The sequence below is a fragment of the Acinonyx jubatus genome, chromosome B4 (genome assembly GCF_027475565.1).
Source record: "Acinonyx jubatus isolate Ajub_Pintada_27869175 chromosome B4, VMU_Ajub_asm_v1.0, whole genome shotgun sequence".
Taxonomy (NCBI): Eukaryota; Metazoa; Chordata; class Mammalia; order Carnivora; family Felidae; genus Acinonyx; species Acinonyx jubatus.
Genome location: NC_069387.1, coordinates 10,735,500 through 10,755,614, shown reverse-complemented (window position 1 = coordinate 10,755,614; position 20,115 = coordinate 10,735,500). Strand labels below are relative to the sequence as shown.

Genomic DNA, 20,115 nt, shown 5'->3' with positions numbered 1-20,115 from the left:
GCAAGTTGTGGGCTCAGCGAGGCTAAGGATCCAGAATGGCAAGGAAGTTGGGGTTACTGCTGACCAGTCTGCCTCTCCTTTCTATCCTCTGTTGTTTCCTCTCCTTGAAATCATCCAGCCCCTGCTGTGTCCAGTCGCTGTGCTTGACCCTGTCTTCACCCGTCCCAGCCACGCAGACAGTGTTCACTGCTCTACCTTCTTATTCCATGAAGATCGGGTGAGGCCAAAAAGCATCAAAGGCTTTTGGAGAAGGAAGGGCATAATCAGGAGCTGGCAAATGCTGTCTGATCACAGACTTGTTATGTGACTCTAGGGCCACAACATGTGTTAGCTCAGGGAGAAGGGAGGGTCTCAGGACAGTTCACTGAGTAGTAAATCTCCAAACAAACCCAGGAATGAATCGGGATCACTGTTTTTGCCCAACGTGGAGATAAAAATGAACAAGGGGTATGCTTGGGAATTCGAGATGTTTCCAGCCCGCCCTCAAAGAAATCCGTGCATTAAAAAGTCTCTTAAGAGCTGTGGGTATTAAGAGTTTCCCACTCTGTTCAACCAGCCAGTCACCTTCTGTCCTAGAGAAAGCTCCAGGAGGCCTGCCGGCTGCAGGACCACATACAGAAGGGGCACCCAAGCACATCAGCAGGAAGCAGCCTCTGTCCCTGGCACCCAGGGCAGTTTTGTGAGACATATGCTCCAGAAGCCAGCCCGACGGGGTTAAGACTACAGGAAACCCTACACCCAAAGCTTCCTCTGTCCCCTTAAACAGCCATCATTGCTGAACGTCTCCAAATTCTTCTTGAAATTTTTATTCTGGATCTGTATCACCTACCAAGGTAGCAAGTTCCAGAACCGCCTTACTTAACTTTGCAAAGACGCGCTGCCTTGTGTTGCACTGAGGCCATCCTGAAGTTTCAAAAGAAAAAACAAAACAGAAACACATTCGAAAGATTGCCTCTTACTCAAGTATTTCAGGATTTGGCCAATTTGTTCTTGTTCTAGCTATGCCTTCCATTAAATAAAGCATTCAGAGGAAGAATTCCTTACAAGAAAAACAAAATACACATACAAATACAACTAGCCCTTTGACGATAAAGACCACATCCTTTGCCGTCTTGGAATGGCCCTGGTCATGGCGGTGGCCGTGTGTGGAGCCACAACAGTCCTATTTAAGCAGCTACTTTAATTTCTAGCTTGCACTGGCTCAGAAGGAAAGTTTCTAAAGAGTAGAGATCTGTTATACCCCAGGCAACCCCTCAGCTAGTGTGTGAAAACTTTAGGATACTCTAACGTCAGGCATTAATGTTTTATCTTCTTTCAAAAATAATCCTTGCTTACAAAAGAAATGCTTCTATAAATCGGAACTAGGTTATCTCTTATTTAAAGAGCCCTCCAAGAGGCGCATTTAACACCATACAACTTAGAGGCTTAAAAGCACTGTCCTTACTAGTCTTTTTGAGGTCAGGGATTAAGCAAGCAGAGAAACTACCATGGTTGATTCTCATTCTAAAAAAGATGAGCATTTTAAGGTCTTTTTGACCTGATGACTTAGAATAAACACATATAGCTCCGTTCTACATTTAGACTCCCCAAAAGTTCACAAACTTTTTAATAGTGTAGCTGGTTCTGGTGAAAGGGGCTGGCTGCTAATATATTGCTTTTGTGTGAAAGTCAAGTGCTGCACAGTTGTTTAGAAAACTTCAGTTCCATTTAAAGTGAAATGCCAGGGTGCCTGGGTGGCTCAGTTGGCTGAGCATCCAACTCTTGATTTCAGGGTCATGATCCCAGGGTCGTGGGAGTGAGTCCCATGTCAGGCTCTGTGCTGACAGTGTGGAGCCTGCTTGAGATTCTCTCCCTCTCCCTCTGCCCCTCTCCCCTGCTCATGCTATCGCTTTAAAAAAAAAATGAGGGGCGCCTGGGTGGCTAAGTCGGTTAAGTGTCCGACTTCGGCTTAGGTCATGATCTCACAGTTTGTGGGTTCAAGCCCCACATTGGGCTCTGTGCTGACAGCTCTGAGCCTGGAGCCTGCTTCGGATTCTGTGTCTCCCTCTTTCTCTGCCCCTCCACTGCTCACACTCTGTCTCTCTCAAATATAAACAAACATTAAAAAATGAAAAAAAAAAGAAATGCCTAAAAATTGAAAAAAAATTTTCAGGGTGCTGGTTCTAAGGCAAATGCACAAATGTGAGGTAACAACTGAGGACAACTACTGTTGGCTCGATGATCTCCCACAAGGGAAAGTGCTTGAAAACAGGCAGGGGTCCACACAGAAGGCACTGAAACAGGACTGGGACGTGTCCACCAACAGGCAGAAATGGGTAGTCAAGTGGGGTATGTGGCAGAACTATGTGGTCACGCCCATATCATGAGAATGTAATTTAATTTTTTTAATGTTTAGTTTTGAGAGAGAGACACACACATACACACACAGCACAAGCGGGGGAGGGCAGAGAGACAGGGAGACACAGAATCCGAAGCAGGCTCCAGGCCCTGAGCTGTCAGCACAGAGCCCGATGCGGGGCTCGAACTCACAAACCATGAGATCATGACCTGAGCTGAAACCAAGAGTCAGAGGCTTAACTGACTGAGCCACCCAGGTGCCCCAATTTAATTTTTTTAAGTTTATTTTGAGAGGGAGTGAGAGAGAGCAGGGGAGGGGCAGAGAGAGAAAGAGAGAGAGAGAGAGAGAGAGAGAGAGAGAAAGAGACAGAATCCCAAGCAGGCTTCCTGCTGTCAGCACAGAGCCCGATGTAGGGCTTGAACTCACAAACCATGAGATCATGACCTGAGCCAAAACCAAGAGTCCAACGCTTAACTGACTGAGCCACCCAGGCACCCAAGAATATAATTTAATTGTGCACTTCCTGAAAGTAGAATCTATCACGCCGTGCCCACAATTATCCTCCATCAGGTACAGTGATGGGCACTGGGGGGAGCAGAGATGCGTCAGACACATCACCGTGCTGCTTCAGGACATTACCAGATTGAAAAGAACTGTGGAGGGCGGGCATTCTTTAAGTTCAGTTCAAAGCGATGCCCCAGAGAGAGACTGCCAGAATTAGGAACTTTGCGAGATGCTGGGGGAAGGGGTATTTTCCCTTTAGTCTCATCCCAAAGAAAAAAATCTGAAGACTACTAATGAGACAGAGATACCAAATCCAACAAGAGGCAGCAGGATGAAGCGGAATCACATGCAGCCTGGAAGCTACAAGGGCGCCTGCCAAAGAGGCTGGTGTTAGTAAGCCCGATTACATGCTGGCCAGTTCGTCCTTACGGTGTCCCTTGGAAAGAATTATTGTCCCATCACCCTCTTTTTAACTAATGAAGAAAGTAACTAATGGACAAATTCACTGAATACTTATCCCAGGTTACAAAGGAGACAAAGTTGAATGTGAACTTGGGCTTGTCTCTAATGCCCTTGTGTTTATTACTATCCTGAGCTGATTTTTAGGATACAGACTGGTTAGTAAAAAAGAAAGTAACTTTAAACATGCATAAGGATTTTTTTTTTTGAGAGAAATTATAAGTATACTGGAGAATGTCCTGCTGATGCCTATTCAACCTTACCATAAAACCTTGCAGGCCAATGCTGACGGCTCATAAATCTTTATTAGAGGTAGTTAATGTTGTCACTTCCCCCACCTTGACCTCCTGATACTTATAAGTGTAAGAGATTTATAGTCTCTCTCACCTTTTGATCTAATGATGTTTCTTTTTTTTTTTTTTGATGTTTATTTATTTTTGAGAGAGACAGAGACAAAATGCGAGTGGGCTAGGGGCAGAGCAAGAGGGAGACACAGAAGCAGAGGCAGGCTCCAGGCTCTGAGCTGTAAGCACAGAGCCCGACGTGGGGCTTGAACCTACAAGCTGTGAGATCATGACCTGAGCCGAAGGCGGACGCTCAACCGACTAAGCCACCCAGGCGCGTGATATTTCTACTATATTACTAACAATGGCCATGGCAGGGGCGCATGGGTGGCTCAGTCAGTTAAGCATCTGACTCTTGATCTTGGCTCAGGTCATGATCTCTCAGTTTGTGGGTTCGAGCCCCGCATCAGGCTCTGTGCTGATAGTGTGAAGCCTGCTTGGAATTCTGTCTCCTTCTTTCTTCCCCTCCCCAACTTGTGCACTCACTCTCTATCTCTCTCTCAAAATAAATAAACATAAAATAAATACCCGTGACAAAAGGCTTCAAAATAAGTCACTTCTCTTTGTGACTCTGGGACTGATACTTAATCGTATCCCTTAATAGGGACACTTAAGAGTACCTCCCTTCAAACAAGAGCTTTTATCCCTGAAGATGTATTCCTGTATATGACATCCTGACAAAGCGTCAACATGGCGCATAGTCTCCCAATTTGCCAGATGACAGACCTTAACGTCCCATCTGCCTATACCTACGTTCTATGGAAAGTTGTAGTTTCTATGGCAGTATCTTGTAAACTCCTGAGTTCACTTTACAGACTTGCTTCTTCCAGTAAAGACACCATGCGGGTACTCTGGTAGCCGTGATCCCTCTAAGAGGCCCTTTTTCATTTTCTTCTAAGTCTTCTAAGCCTGGGTGATGATGCACCACCCAGATCACCTGCTGGGAATGAAGGACATGTTCCCCTATCTGTTGGCCGTGCACCTGGAAGGTGGCCCCCAGATGCCAGTCAATCACACACACAAGAGAGACAGAAGGTGGTGGAGCAAAGTCATTTCCTGCCACTCCTCATGGGACATAGAGGTCATTCAAGTCCTGTATGTCTTTGGAGCATGTGAGTGTGAGCCACCCTTACGACTTGATGAAAGAGGGCATTAACTGGTTAGCATGAAGAGTGACCCTATGTGACCAGGACAGAGGTTCAAACACAGCAGCTTTCCTTTCTGAAATTCAGAGCACTTGACATGCGTGGGATTGTGGTCTCTCCCAGGAGGAGATGGAGGGGGGTTATTTATTATTTCATTCTCCTACAAAAAAGGCCATGCTACGAAGCAAGCTAAGAGACCAAGTTCAACAAGAAAATAATTCAAATACCCTGACTGCTAACATGCTACACCCATTTCTTTAGCTACCATGGGGCGTCTGAGAAAACTCTACACTGTTTCCCATCACCACTGGCATGGGTGGTCCCGTAGAGTATAGGACCTAAGTCACCACCTCAAGTCCTAGAAATACTGTCTACAGGGGCACCTGGGTGGCTTAGTCGGTTGAGCGTCTGACTTTTGATTTTGGCTCAAGTCATGATCCCAGGGTCGTGGTATTGAGCCCCGTGTTGGGCTCTGTGCTAAGCATGGAGACTGCTTAAGATTTTCTCTCTCCCTCTCCCTAGCTTGTGCACTCTGTCTCTTTAAAATAAAACAAAAAATGGGAGTGCCTGAGTGGCTCAGTCAGTTGAGCATCTGGCTTCAGCTCAGGTCATGATCTCATTGTTTGCAAGTTCAAGCCCCATGTCTGGCTCTGTGCTGACAGCTCGGAGCCTGGAACCTGCTTCAGATTCTGTGTCTCCCTGTCTCTCTGCCCCTCCCCTGCGTGCACTCTGTCTCTCTCCCTCTCAAAAATAAATAAACATAAAAAAAATTATGAAAAAGAATTTTTTTAATATTAAAAAAAAAAAGAAACACCATCTACCAAGCAGGCTGCTTCGTGATACTTTGGAGCATACACTCTGCTAATTACTGCCAAGTTCATCTGTCATTTCTACATACTTCTCCATTATTAAGGACTTCTAGTTTCCTGGATATTCAGAGAGTAATTTGTACTATATTTTTTCTTCTGGTGAATGAAATCCGATAACATTTCACGTTACTATGATGGTTTAAAAGAACATACAAGTAGGAGTCTATAAATTCTATCATTACTATTAACTGCTCTCTACACCATATGTATCTGTCTTATATTCAACACAACTGGGGTTAATTTTAGGGCTGAAGGAAGTTCTGCTCCCACTAGAAGGGCCTGAGATAAACAACAGAGACCATTCGCAGTGCGGCCAACATTAACTGGCTCCTGTCCTTCCCTCTATGAAAACAAATGTCTCTCTCCTGCAACATGAGTATCTTGAGGGGCAGGGGGTGCAGACGGGTCACCTTTAAAGCTAAATGTCCTTTCTGTGAACGCCCCCAAAGCTTTCTCAGGCTGTGTAAGGGCCTGGATCCTGAGAGAGATGGATGCAAAAGCACTTGTATTTGCAAAGAGGTAAAAATCCGCTTCGACGTGAATTTGCTTTGCCCCGTGAGGCGCTTCTCTCCTTTCAACCCTCCGCGAGCTGAACGGCAGCAGGCCCCTGCCGGTGTCCTACGGCCTTCGGGGCAGGGTCCTCTCGGCGGCCGGGTCACCGGCCACCACTGCGAGATCCGCCTGGCTGCCGAGCGCAAGACTCGGCGTCTGTGCAGACCCTACGACGATGACGAATCAGATGCCACCTGACAGAGCACGGATGCGGAGACGCCGAGCTAGCGAACCCCAGAGGATGCCCCGAGACGTGCCTCCGGGAGGGGGGAGGCGGGGGGCCGGCACAGAATCAGCCAGCCGCCGCGGCGGAGCCAACGGTCACTCACCAGCGTGACACTCCTGGAGCGGGAACCGCTGCTTCCGCTCTCCAAGCTGCCCCCTCGGCTCAGGTCGCCGAGCCTGCCGCCGGGTGACGCGTCCGGCTCCATCTCCGAAGACTCTGACTGCTGGCGGCTAACAGGCATCCCCGCGGACCCCTGGGCCCCCGGGCTGCTCACAGGGAGTGGGGAAGGGGCCCGCGTCCCATGCTGAAGCAGCAGCTACCTGTGGAGAAATGGAGCACAGGCGGACAGGGTTAGGGGGCCCGGGCCTCAGTCCCAAGACGAAAGGCTGGGCGTGGGTCACGGTCATCCAGGTTCACAGCCTCGACCATCAAGACAAAGGGAATCAGGGGCGCCTGGGTGGCTCAGTTGGTTAAGCATCGGGCTCTTGACTTGGGCTCAGGTCATGATCTCATGGGTCGTGAGTTTGAGCCCCTCATCGGGCTCTTTGCTGACAGCGTGGAGCCTGCTTGGGATTCTCTCCCTGTCTCTCCGCCCCTCCCCTGCTCTCTCGCTCTCTCTCTCTAAAAATAAATAAACTCTAAAAAGACAAAGGGAATTATGAGACCCTAAGTTAATTTTTGTTTGCTCATTTTCATTTCTCCTTTATATCCCTTTCCATTAGGAAGATGTAAGAATCATTTTTAATAGACTTTATTTTTTATTAAAAAATTTTAAATTATTATGTTGATTTAGAGAGAGAGACAGACATGAGTTGGGGAGGGACAGAGAGTGAGGGAGACACAGAATCCAAAGCAGGCTCCAGGCTCTGAGCTGTCAGCACAGAGCCTGACATGGGGCTCAAAGCCACAAACTGTGAGGTCATGACCTGAGCTGAAGTCGGACACTCAACCGAGTGAGCCACCCAGGCACCCCAATTTATTTACTTTTTTAATGTTTATTTTTGAGAGAGAGAGAGAGAGAGAGAGAGAGAGAGAGAGAGAGAGAGGGGGGAGAGCACAAGCAGGGGAGGGGCAGAGAGCCAGGAAGAGAATCCTTTTTAAGGAAAAGATGGATGGATGCACTAACAATGACTTTGGTGCTGGAAATTTGATAGAGTAATGTTCTGACCCCCTCCTTTATACCTAGGGCCAGTACCTTCATGCACCTTCACACTCAGATTCAGGATTTCCCTGTGCTGATTATTGATTCTAGTCTTTTCCACCTCAGACACCACAAAATTATGGTTCCTTTCCAGCTTCACTGCAGTTCAGAGTTGAGCAAAGTGACAAGTTAGGAAATTGTGAAAGGAAGTCTGGTTGACATCTCTGAGATTCTAGACTCTCTGGAGGCTGTGATGCTCTTGCAATTTCTACATAAGATACTAAGGTACCTTAAGTTAACACAACAAGGAAGTTCATATTTTTACTTTCAGGAACAAAGACATTGAAATTCCCCCTATCAGCCCCTTAGTTTCATACTCTGACTCTTTTAGCAGGAAATTCAGCTCAGTCTCTGAACAATGGACAATTGAGTTCAACAAAACCTTCTAGAAGACCAAACAAGATTAATAGGGAATAAAGGAGTAAGCCTCTTGTGGAGGCTTATGGCAAGTGGAGAGATACAAGCCCACGTTCTTCCTTCCTACACTGAAAATACTGCCAGGTGGCCTTACAAGCCCCTTTAAGAATACTGAGGGGTATGTGAGCTCAGAGATCCATCAGCACAACTGTGTGTGTGTGTGTTTCTATTTTTAATAGAAACATGAACATCTGTGGAGAAAGCTCAATCAGTACTGAACACCTTTAGGTGGACTTTGTCACTTAAGACTTCAAAAATTACGGGGCACCTAGGTGGCTCAGTTAAGCGTCCAACTTTGGCTCAGGTCATGATGTTGCAGTTCGTGGGTTTGAGCCCCGCATCAGGTTCTGTGCTGACAGCTTAGAGCCTGGAACCTGCTTCAGATTCTGTGTCCCCCTCTCTCTCTGCCCTTCCCCTGCTCACTCTCTCAAAAATAAATAAACATTTAAAAAACTAAAAACACTTCAAAAATTACTGTGAGATCTTTTAGGGAAATCCCAAAGGTGTTAGAACAGCTCAAAAATGGAACTAGTCCTCTTGGTTTCTCTTCATTCTTCAGGTGAATCAGCCCAACTCAACTGGCAATTTAAGAGCAAGGCTAGGGAACAGAAGATTCTGGGCATATATGTACTTTTTGAAAGTTGGCCATTATTCCAAATGTTAAAACAAAAAGACTTAAGAAAACATTAAAAGTTTAAAATTTTTTTAATAGTAAGCAAGCCTCAACAATACACAGACCTTATCTAAACTGTCCACATAGCCAGTAACATTCCCCATCACTGGGACCGTGAGTAGCCAGGGCCTGGGTGAGGTGGGCAGGAAATGCGAGAAGCATGCGGATGCTTCGATTCTTTCTGATCTGCACATTCCTACCCACTGACTCTGCTCTAGTTCCTTCCTGAACTACAGTTAAGTCATGCTCCAAGGAAAGGAGGGAGATGTGGGTCACTAAGTTCCCCAGATACAACAGGGGGATGCAAGATGGGCCAGTGAGATGCTGATTCAGCCCCATGTGAGGCAGGAACCAGGTGGAATTCCCTCGTCCACGGGGAAAGATCTGGAATTTTGTGCTTGTGCGCAGTAAGAGCAGCATCTGAGGCGCTCACAGGATGGCCGTAGGGTGCTAACTTAGCACACCACTCGAGAGCAGACCTCTCTCTTGTGTTCCTACACTTTTAAAAGCTATTCCGACAGGGTAAAACTATAACCTTGAGACTTTGACAAATCACTGTCTTGAAAGAACATGAGGAAGCTAACCAGCATTCCCCGGAAGGCAGAGGTTGTCGGGGAGAGAGTGAAAACCCTGGTCTGATGCCCTTCACAGGCTCAATGTGGCAATCTTCTGTGGTCTCCGAAGGATTAAGAACGAGGGGCTCCCTGGTCCTAGTTCCCTAGCAACTGAAATATGAAATCCATGGCGGTCCGCGGTGGAGAGAGCTAAGTTTCCTGAAGAGGAAGGGCAAAGAAGCAGCCCTCTCTCCTTCTCCAGTCTGGCCTGGAAAGGGAATGGAAGGAGAGAAGTAGCACGTCACCCAGGGCAGACAGGTTTGACAGGAGTGACCACAGCTAGGAATCCAGGATGGTCATTACCACCCTAAAATATTTAGCCTCCTCGTCCAACCATGGGTTCACTCTTTGGGTTTGCAAACAGCGTACTTCACAACAAGGGAGACTAAGAGACCCCACAGGTGAAGAAGCTTCTACCAGAGGAGCAGAACCAGCCTTGCTGAGAAGTCCCGACAGGCCCAACACCGCAGGAGCTGGAATTTGAGACACGTGTGCTCATTTCCTGTTTATTCTCTCATACCTCCTGCGCTTATCTCTCATTATTTACTAGTTACGTCCTTCTCTGGAGAGGTCTAGTGTATCAGTTGAGCAGAGAGAAGGAGGTCAAGGCCACAACTGATCTACAGTCTTAGTAAATCTCCATCTGCCAAGCATTGCGGGTGGGGAGGACAGGGGGTATTTGGGGTTGTGGGACCTGGTGGGGCTGGTGGGGCTGTGGGACTTAGGCAAGTGAACACCCTCCGGTGAGTGCACTGGAGACAAGGGAGGAAGGCAGCTCCTCTTCTTCATCTTCCCCATGCATTCCAGAAAGACCTACAATGACCTGGAGGCATCAAGCATGAAGCCCACCTTCACTGTCACCCCACCCCATCTCAGTTCCAAATAGCTACAGTCAGGTGTACAGAACAGCCTCAGGAGCTAGGTCTTGCCATCATGCATCCGAAAGCACCCCAACCTCCAAAGATGAATGATGCCAGTCAAAGCCCATCCACAGACGTGGTGACTTTTGGCTGTGGCACATACACCCAGCTTGGGAGATGTCCCTGAGGCCTGCCCCTCCCCACCACTCGCCATCAACCAGCAGCCAGCCCTCCTGTACTTCTTCAGATGGATCCACCCCTTTTCTAGTCCCACCACCAAGTTTGGGACCAGTTTCCCCGGTGCCCACGTGATGGCAAAGCCAGCTAACTGCTGTCCTAGCTTCTCCATCTCCCTTTTTCCCTGTGCTGTTGCTGTGTTCTCACGGGATTAATCCTGGAACAGCACTTTGACCATTCTCCTAAAAGCCATCAACTTTAACCCATTCCCAAAAAGGCTCATAATTCAAGTTTTTTCCCTACCAATCAATACATGCTTCAATTTGAGGCCTACCTTCCTCCCTGGCCTAAGCATATTCTTTAGATGTTTGCTATTTTCCTACTTCACAGTGAGCAGACAACAAATTGATGGGTAAGAGTCACCTTTTCCACAGAGGAACCTGATACAGGCACTGGTTTTTAATTCAGCGAGGTATCTGACCTAGACCTACTGAACGTATTTGTGAGGGTAAAGCCTGAGCATGTGTATTTTCTTCTGTTTTGAATGCTGCATATACTCACGATCCAATAAATAATCTATTTCAGGGGCAATAAAAGCAGTTATCAAGTTATTTTCCTAGTTCACCTAAGAGATGATATAAAGACTTTGAAACTGCTGTGGCCATAAGGCTGCAACAGAAAAACGTGAGCGATTAAAGGGACAGGATTTTGAAATTTTCATGACTAACAGGCAGGGCGGGAGTACAGTTCAAGAACAAAAAGAGAAGTGAACCGTGGCCGCCAAAATGCGAAACAGACTAAGGACCAAAAACTGTCCACTGAACTCACCAACCAAGGTGACCTTATAAAGAGCTAGCAGTACAGAGACAGTCGAGCGGAAAGCACACGACAGCAGACGAACGCGGGGACGGAGGAGTGGGGTGCATAGTGACTTGTTTTAGAAGCTGGGGTGTGGTGTCCTGAGGGGGGGGTGGGGGGGGCTGGGGGGGGTGAAATAGGTGATGGGGATTAAGGAGTGCACTTGTTGTGATGAGCGCCAGGTATAGGAAGTGCTGAATCACTGTATCATACACCTGAAACTAATATAATACTGTATGTGAACTCCCTGGAATTAGAATTTAAAAAGTTGAGGTGTGACAGGAAGGACAAAAAGGCAGTAGCTACAGGAACTACTGGGTTGGAGAAAGGTATTTTGACTCATTGGTTTTGTTTACCTATTTTGTTTTGCTTTTCGGACTAGGAGAAGCCTACTGATTAGCTACGAGGCGAGAGAAGGTAAGCAAAGCCCCATGGAGAAACCCTCATTTCCAGGGTCTGCTGGACGAGATAGCCTGGTTGGCCTGTTGAAATGGTTTTCAGATGCGGAATGTGGTATGAAAATACCTCCGAGGACTCTCTCTTCCTGGCAGAAGGACACTGTCCCATCATACAAAATGACCAGGGTAATTTAAAAAAGAACCAAATTGAACTTTTTTTTTTTTAAGAAAAAAAAATTCATAGCAATTTAAAAACTCACGTGGATGGGGGTAAACAGAAGATTTAGCATAGCTGAAGTGTTGGACAAATTTAATATTAGGCATAATTTTTTATAAACTTTACAAAGGATGAGGGGAGAACGTCTTTTAACCCAAATTTAAGGTATCTATAAACAACTACAGCAAACATCACACTTAATGACAAAAACTACAGCGAACATCACTCTTAATGACAAAACATTAAAACCATTCCCGTTATTACCACTGCTGTCCTCTACTGCATAGTGTATTTTAAGTACTACCCCACCTATAAGGCAAGAAAAAAAAAATGCATAAGGATCAAAAAGGAAGAAACAAAAATGTCAGTATTTACAGGTAATTATGGTATTTGTAGAAAACTCCAAAAATCTCATAAATTATTAGCATCAACAAGTGTGTTTTACAAAGTCACTAGATATAAATTAATATATAATAAAGTCAATTTCTATATGCTAGCCAGAAACAATAAAAAAACATTTAAAATAACATAAAATAAAAAATAATAATATAAAACAAAATTGCACAAAGTATATATGTGTATGTGTATATGTATATATTACTTAGAAATAGGTGTAACAAAAAAAATAAATTTAACAAAAAATGTGCAAACTTTTTTGGAAAAAATAATAAAATATTATTGAAAGTCAGTAAGGAACTAATAAAGAGATAACCACATTCAGGACTAAAAGAGTCAATACCATAAAAATGAGCTGTTCTCCTAAAATTGAATCGCACTGAAGCTATAGATGTGGGTTGTCTAATGAACTCTGGTCATATGTGATTATTTAAATTTAAAGTAATGTTTTGTTTTGTTGTTTTTTTAGAGAGAGAAAGAGAGACCGAGTGCATGTGGGGGAAGGGCAGAGGGGGACAGAGAATCTCAAGTAGGCTCCACTCAGCACGGAGCCCCACGTAGGGCTTGATCCCACAATCCTGGGACCATGACCCGAGCCAAAATCGAGAGTCGGATGCTCGACTGACTGAGCCACCCAGGAGCCCCTAAATTTAAATTAACTAAAATTAAATTAAAATATTCAGTCCCTCAGCTGCACTAGCTGTATGTCAAGCAATAATTACTGGAAAATTTCCATCATCCTAGAAAGTTCTATTGGACAGTGGCGCTAATAGAATAATCAAAATCACAACAGAGCTATTCTTAGAGAAATCCAACAGGCTAGTTTTCTAATTTTTTAGAGACTTAAAAAAAGGAGAAAAAATGTATTCGGAAGAACAAAGAGCCACGAACAACCAGAAGACGCCTATATTTCTTAATTTGTACTTTAACTTGGAGAGTTTTTATTTTTATAAAGTTGTATTCATCAATCTTTTGGTTTATACCTCATGGGTTCTGCAGACTTAGAAAGGCCTTTCCTATTCTAAGGATGTCAAGAAAACACTTCCTATATGTTCTATCTAGCATTTTTATGGTTTCACTTTTCCTATTTAAAGATTGGATCCAACTTGAATTTACATGGTGTGAAGTGTGAAGGAGAGCTCTATTTTCCCCACAGTTATGCAGTTACTCAAATGCCATGAATTGAAAATGCATCTTTTCCACTGTTTTGAAATACTAAATGTTATTTCTAAATGTTTACATGGTAGGTTCTATTTCTGAATTTCCTATTCTGCTCCGTTGATATTTCTATTCATGAGGACTCAAAAAACACAAATCCTCAGGTGAAAATTGCAATTGCAATGAATCTACATAAAAATGAAAGACACTGTAAGCAATGCTAACAGAAAAGAGGCAGGCTGGTAGACGACGGTTTACCGTCTCATAAAAGGAACTGATAGCTAGAATATACAAAATATTCTTGTGAACCAACAGTAACAAGACAGGAAACTCATCAGGAAAAAAAATAAATAAGGAATATGATTAAGCAGTTCACAGAGAAGAAATCCAAGTGACTAAGAAGTGAGAGATGTTTAATGTTACTGGTGAACAAAAGAATTAGAAGTTAAAACTATTAACTATTAAAACTACCATACGCCATTATTTTATACCTACTGGATTGGCAAAAATTAGATAACTAAAAAATAACAAATACCAGCAAGAATGTGGGGCAACAGGAACCTTCATGTCCCACGGTTGGGGACTGTGAAATTAATACAACCCCTCCATGGAGCCGTCTGGCAGTGCTTAATTAGTGAAACTACGTCCTATGATCCAAAAATCCCACTGCTCAGTCTACGCCGTGGGAATTCTCCAGGAATACAGGGGAACTTTGCTTGCTGTGGAGTAGAACTGGTGGGAATCTAGATTCGTCGCCCACTAGGGACTCCAAGAATAATCAAACCCTGGTAGACGCTTTTCCTATGCAATACTGTATACCAGTCAGAAGCAATCAACTGGACAGTGGCAGGGAGAAGTCTTGAAATGTATTCAGTGAAACGTTATAATCAGATTCTTAGCACAATTCCATTTACATAAATTTCCCACCCACACACAAAACACTGTATTTTACACCCATACCCAGGGACACAGGCCAGTGGCAGGGACAGGTGGGCACATGACTGTCCTAGAGTATACACCTGCTTGTACCTCACTCCTACTGCTGGAGAAACAGAAAAGGAAGATGACCTGGAAGTTTGGAGAGGAATGATTCATCAGATCATTGGATCACCTGGGAAACGTGTGAAAGGTCTGGCATCTAAGGAAATGATGCGGGACAGATGGGTTCCAACTTAATGACGGAAGAAGAGAGACCTGTGTAGTCTAGAAACCCCAAGGCAATGCAGGAGGGAAGTGCTTTCAAAGGAAGGAGAAACCACTTAAGATAAACTTTTCTTGGATTACAATTTAGCTCGAAATTAACCACGGAAAGGTTGATTTGATCCAGTTTACCGAAGAATCGAGGCTGGAACAAATATATGAAGTTCCCTCACCTTCAACTATTCGGCTTTATACCCACTAGGTGGGGGAAGGGAATCACACCTTACAAGAAAGACTCAGATGCCCTCCAGACAGGCTACACAAAACCACAAGGGTGATCGCTGCCTTTGTTAGTGCTGAACATCAATGGAAAAACTATCCATCTTAACCGAGTGATGTGGAACTAATTTTGCTCAGTGTGCCTTTGTGACACTTTCTAAAAAAGAGAACTGCCCCCACTCTTTACCAGGGTAAACTCTTCATAAAAGAAAAGACCCGGATTGTGTCCTAGGATGCTGAACCCCACAGACCTGTGGTTCAGACCCTCACGCTGTCTAGATGCCACCTACCAACAGTGCTAAGATTCAGCCAGCAGAAGCACAGCTTAGCTGGGAAAGGGACAGAAATAATCCTAGAGACAGCCCCCTTCCCACGTCAGGCTGTGCAGGAGGGAGGGTCAGTGTGCACACCTATGAGTAACGGGCAGAATCACTCTCCACACTGAGTCCGTCAGCTCAGTCCCCCTACGTCCACTCACAGGAATTCTGTAAAGACTTGTTCCAAAACGTAGGAAAACAATCTTAGGAGAGTAATTATCTTTAAAGCTCTCTCCCAAGAAATCTCAATATGATGATTTAAAAGCCAAGCTGCTTTCAAAGGTATGGGGGGAGGTTCTGACCTTCAAGAACATTAAAAATGAACGAGTTTCACAGTGGGAACTGTTTCTGAGTCACCACAGCTCATTATCATGAATGGGCTTTTTCATATGGTTAAGCAGTGGGTGAAAATAAAGAGAACAGCCATTTTTACTGGAATGTACACACTCCTAGATGAAATAATCAGTAAACACAAAATAGCCATTGTTGGCCTTAATGCTAGTAGCTCTGCACAACATTCATTCATCTGAACACAAAAGGAGATGATAGGCACTTAGCTCTGATTTACTCGAACAAAAAAGGCAGGAGTCCTACTTTTTTCATTCCTATCTGGTTCTGCCTTAATTCCTACTTTTATATAAATAGTGTGTGTTAAAAATGAGTTTTTTTATAACAAGAAATTAACTAGAAGATGAAGCTATGAATGATACCGACTCCTTACTTTTTTTTGAGTTTATTTATTTTGAAAGAAAAAGAGAACAAGCTCAGGTGAGGGGCAGAGAGAGAGAGAGAGAGAGAGAGAGAGAGAATCCCAAGCAGGCCCCATGCTGTCAAGTGCAGAGCCTGACTCACGGCTTGATTCCAGGAACCATGCGTGAGATCATGACCTGAGCTGAAATCAAGAGTCAGATGCTTAACCAACTGAGCCACGCAGGGGCCCCTTTATTTTATTTTATTTTATTTTTTTAAGATTTCATTTTTAAGTAATCTCTACATCCAAAGTGGAGCTCAAACTTACAGCCCTGGGATCAAGAGTTGCACAGTCCACTGACTGAGCCACCCAGGCGCTCCCTCTATTGTTTTATTAACCCAATCCAGAAATGAGACAGAAACTGAATACAGATATTCTCTTTTGTATTATTCAACTTAATTAGGGCTTTAACAGAAATTCTTAGACTAAACGAACCCTTTCATTTCTCCCCTAAAAATAACGTGCCAGGCTGACTCCCTAAAAATGACCTCACGGCAGGTATCGCAGCACGTGGGGGTCTCTGGAACAGCTCCACTTCCGCCTTGCGCCCCGCGCTGCGCCCGCGCAGACGCACACAGAGACGCCGCGTGGAGCCGTTGCTGGTCCTGCACATGCTCTTTCGAGTTGTCGACTCTCAATATCCTTGTTAAAAATAAAACACGCAGGACAGCCTTCGCCAGTGAGTTGTAAGGACCGAAACAAGCCTTCTCAAACCCAGGATTACTTCTCCCACCACAGGCCCGCCAGAGCTCGGAGGTTTTCGGCTTCCCGATCTGTACTGCCAAGGGACCCACCTATCTGTAACACGGGGTTACGGCGCCTCCAGCCCCGGCCCAACCTGGTCTCGTCCACCCTGTTTTCTACAGTAGAAACATTTTATCTGCCTGGTCCGCGTAATGTTCTGGACAGGCTTGAGCCAGGTTTTGACCGGCTCCCCTCCAAAGCCTCGCTCAGAAACGCAACCACACCTTCTCAAACCCTGCTTCCTGCTGCTGCTCATCACTGGCCTCTCCACCGGCTCCTTCAGGACCCACTGCTTGTATTTCACCTCTCGTTGACGACCTCTTGCTATCTCTTGGTCGCTCTGATGTGTCAGATCACATCGGGTTTTGCTATGCAGGGAATTCTTTTTTCTTCGATTAGACTACAAGAGCCTCGTGAGCAAAAGCTCGCTCGCTCTCTCCCTCTTTTTCAGTGTAACCACAGGACTTTGGAAAACATTTGCCACAAAATAGAGACTTACTATTCAGTCCTTAACAAAATTTACATGTTAAAACCATCTTATTATTTTTTAAGTTATAATATCCTTAAATCAGACCTTTGTTCTAAAAGAAAAGCTTAGGGGCACTTGGCTCAGTAGGTGGAGCATGCACCTCTTGATCTTGGGGTTGTGGGCTCAAGTCCCACGTTGGGTATAGAGTTTACTTAAAAATAAAATATGAAAAAAAATAAAAGTTTAAACACTTAGGAGTTATTTCATACATCATAACTTCGGGGGCACCTGGGTGGCTCAGTCAGTTAAGCTTCTGATTCAGGCTCAGGTCGTGATCTCGCTGTTGGTGGGATAAAGCCCCGCATGGCGCTCTGTGCTGCCAGCTCAGAGCCTGGAGCCTGCTTCAGATTCTTTGTCTTTCTCTCTCTGTGCCCCTCGCTCTCAAAATTATAACTAAACATAAAGTAAAAATAAAACATGGTAACTTCGTTGTAGTGACCCATCCTTTATCATATCCATAGACCAAAGCGGTCAAATTTAGGACAAGGTACTCTCATTCAACCTATATATTTCATATATATTTCGGTCAAGGGCAAATGAAGAGCACAGGGGAAGTAACTTTAAATACAGCCATAGAGGAGATGCTTCACTTAGCTTCACGAATTATGATCTGTTAAAATTATGATCTGTTGGTGCCAATAAATACATTAGACTCACCCAACCAGTAATGCTTCCCAGTATTAACATGTAGTAAATATCAGTATAAATGCATGCATGTGTACATCTGTAAGTGTAATCCACACCCAAAATTAACTTAAAAAATAAGCCCCTAACAAATAAACGGCTGAAGTAAAATAGATACATAGTAACTATTCTTTAGTAGAGGCTTTTCTCAATGTTGAGAAAACAAAAACCTTGGAAAGACAAGAAAGCTTCCAAAAAATACTCAGAAAGCCAACTGGCAAACTGGGACTGGACCCCAGCCCTGAAGATCAAAGGAAAATCTTCCTCAGGCAGAAGCTGGTCGGTGCTGGGGGTAGAGACTTAGTTTTATTCTGGAATTTTAAATTGTTGATGCAGTCAACAGTTCAGCATCTTTTCCATGCAATTTTTGCTTTTCCTCTGAGTTGGTTTTCTTCCTCTTCCCACTAAAACATCTTCTGTAAGAATTTAGGGCCTTCAACTCTAACTGGCACTCAAGGGTATTAAATACAATTATACATTTTAAAGACTGGTAATTTTACTTCCCCAGAACAATTACCATGCTTTCATTTAGATTTTTTTTTTCTTTTGAAAAGCTCTTTCTGAACCACGTCAAAAGCCAAGATTCATTTCAGACTGTCTCAACTGTGAATAGTTTCAGCTATTTATAGGAGACGGTAACTTACTGAGGGCGGGCAGCACATGAGAGTAACTGATGAGCCTACATTTAAGCAAACAAGTTCAGGGTAGAGGCCTCACCTAGCTAGGCTGGGTTAACAGGCCCTGAGGGCCTCCAACCATCCCTTTCCTATCACTGAACAGAAGATGTAGAAATTAGATTTTCCTAAAATGAAACCTCATCTGAAAACAACCTTGATGGGGCACCTGCTAAGTGGCTCAGTCGGTTAAGCCTTCCAACTTCGGCTCAGGTCATAATCTCAGGGTTCATGGGTTCCAGCCCCGAATTGGGCTCTGTGCTGAGAGCTGAGAGCTGGGAGCCTGGAGCCTGGAGCCTGGAGCCTGCTTCAGATTCTGCATCTCTGGCTCTCTCTGCCCCTCCCCCAATGGCACTCTGTGTCTCTCCCAAAAATAAATAAACATTAAAAAAAAAAAAAAGGAAACAACCTTGACTACATTTCAGAGGAGTTCCTTGTGACAAAAAGGAATGACCCACACAACATGAGGAAGCAAACAGAAAAGCTTCAACAAGAACAAAATCTAGTTCTATTCTTATTCTTAGCTCATCAAAAAAAAAAAAAGTGACATTCTATACGCCCATTGCATTTCTGGATTCTTAAATTTAAAAAAATTTTTTTCTATTTTAATTTTTTTTTTTTGAGAGAGAGAGGGGGATGGGGAGAAGGGGCAGAGAGAGAGGGGGAGAGAGAGAGAATCCTAAGCTCCACACTGTTAGCACAGATGCCAGGCTCGATCCCATGAACCGTGAGATCATGACCTGAGCTGAAACCAAGAGTTAGATGCTTAGCCGACTGAGCTGCCCAGGCTCCCCTTAAACAAATTTTGTAAAAGAGAAGAAAATGCCCATTTAACTTCTACTTTTGTTAAACAGGTTTGTGTGCTTTCTCTGAATTTATTCAGCAAATATTACCAGAGCACCCACTACATGCTACAATGGGGAGATAAAATGTCGTACTTCTTACTTAGAAGTAATAATTATGTCTTATTATTGTATAATGCTATTTTTTTCTGAGAAACTAAAAATTCTTAGTTGAATGTTTCTTTCATCCTCACAACAAAAGTAAAGCTGAATGCACATTCATGTAGCATTGGTATTGATAACACCTGGTTAGACTGGAAGTAGAGATCTGACTGACATAAGCTTGTCTCAGATTGTACAGATCTAAATCCAAGCCAGGGGGGAGCAAAGCTCACACAAGACATCCTGCTGGGTCAACCCACCCACTGCCTCGGACATTTAACTCCGTCTTCCAAGACCTCCTATAGCCAGCCCTGCTGCTTGGATATATAGACAGAGGCTCCCTTCTTAGACACTTCCTGGGAACACCTTCTGTAAGAACTTACATCCCAATAAAATGGGAATTAGCTAAGAAATAAACAATATTTAAATACACTGTTTTTACATGAGTTTTCCAAGTTCACTGACTGCATGCTTACAAGGGTTGAAAAGGGAAGGGTCTAACAAGCCCACCGTTATTAAATTGAAATCACATAAAGTTGCCATTTGTGTAGGTCAAAAATAGCCGAATATTGGTAATTTTACATGGTTAACCTAACGTTCTTGGAATAGAACTGATAACTAGCCACGGCAAAAAAAAAAAAAAGTAT

At 44.3% G+C, this 20,115-nt stretch overlaps 1 protein-coding gene across 6 annotated transcripts in view; it reads right to left on the bottom strand.

Moving 5' to 3' along the window:
- The window catches only part of PROSER2 (proline and serine rich 2), a 46,571-nt gene that overhangs the window by 17,840 nt on the left and 8,616 nt on the right, over positions 1-20,115 (bottom strand). For 4 of the 6 annotated variants that reach the window (XM_053225276.1, XM_053225277.1, XM_053225274.1 and 1 more), the window contains exon 2: positions 6,541-6,757. In XM_053225276.1, the coding sequence (XP_053081251.1) occupies positions 6,541-6,678 (138 nt within the window). In that variant the 5' untranslated portion in view covers positions 6,679-6,757. Of the gene's footprint in view, positions 1-6,540; positions 6,758-9,312; positions 11,326-17,375; positions 18,827-20,115 lie in introns of those variants that run through there. The other 2 variants (XM_053225275.1, XM_053225272.1) reach the window with 2 other exon arrangements.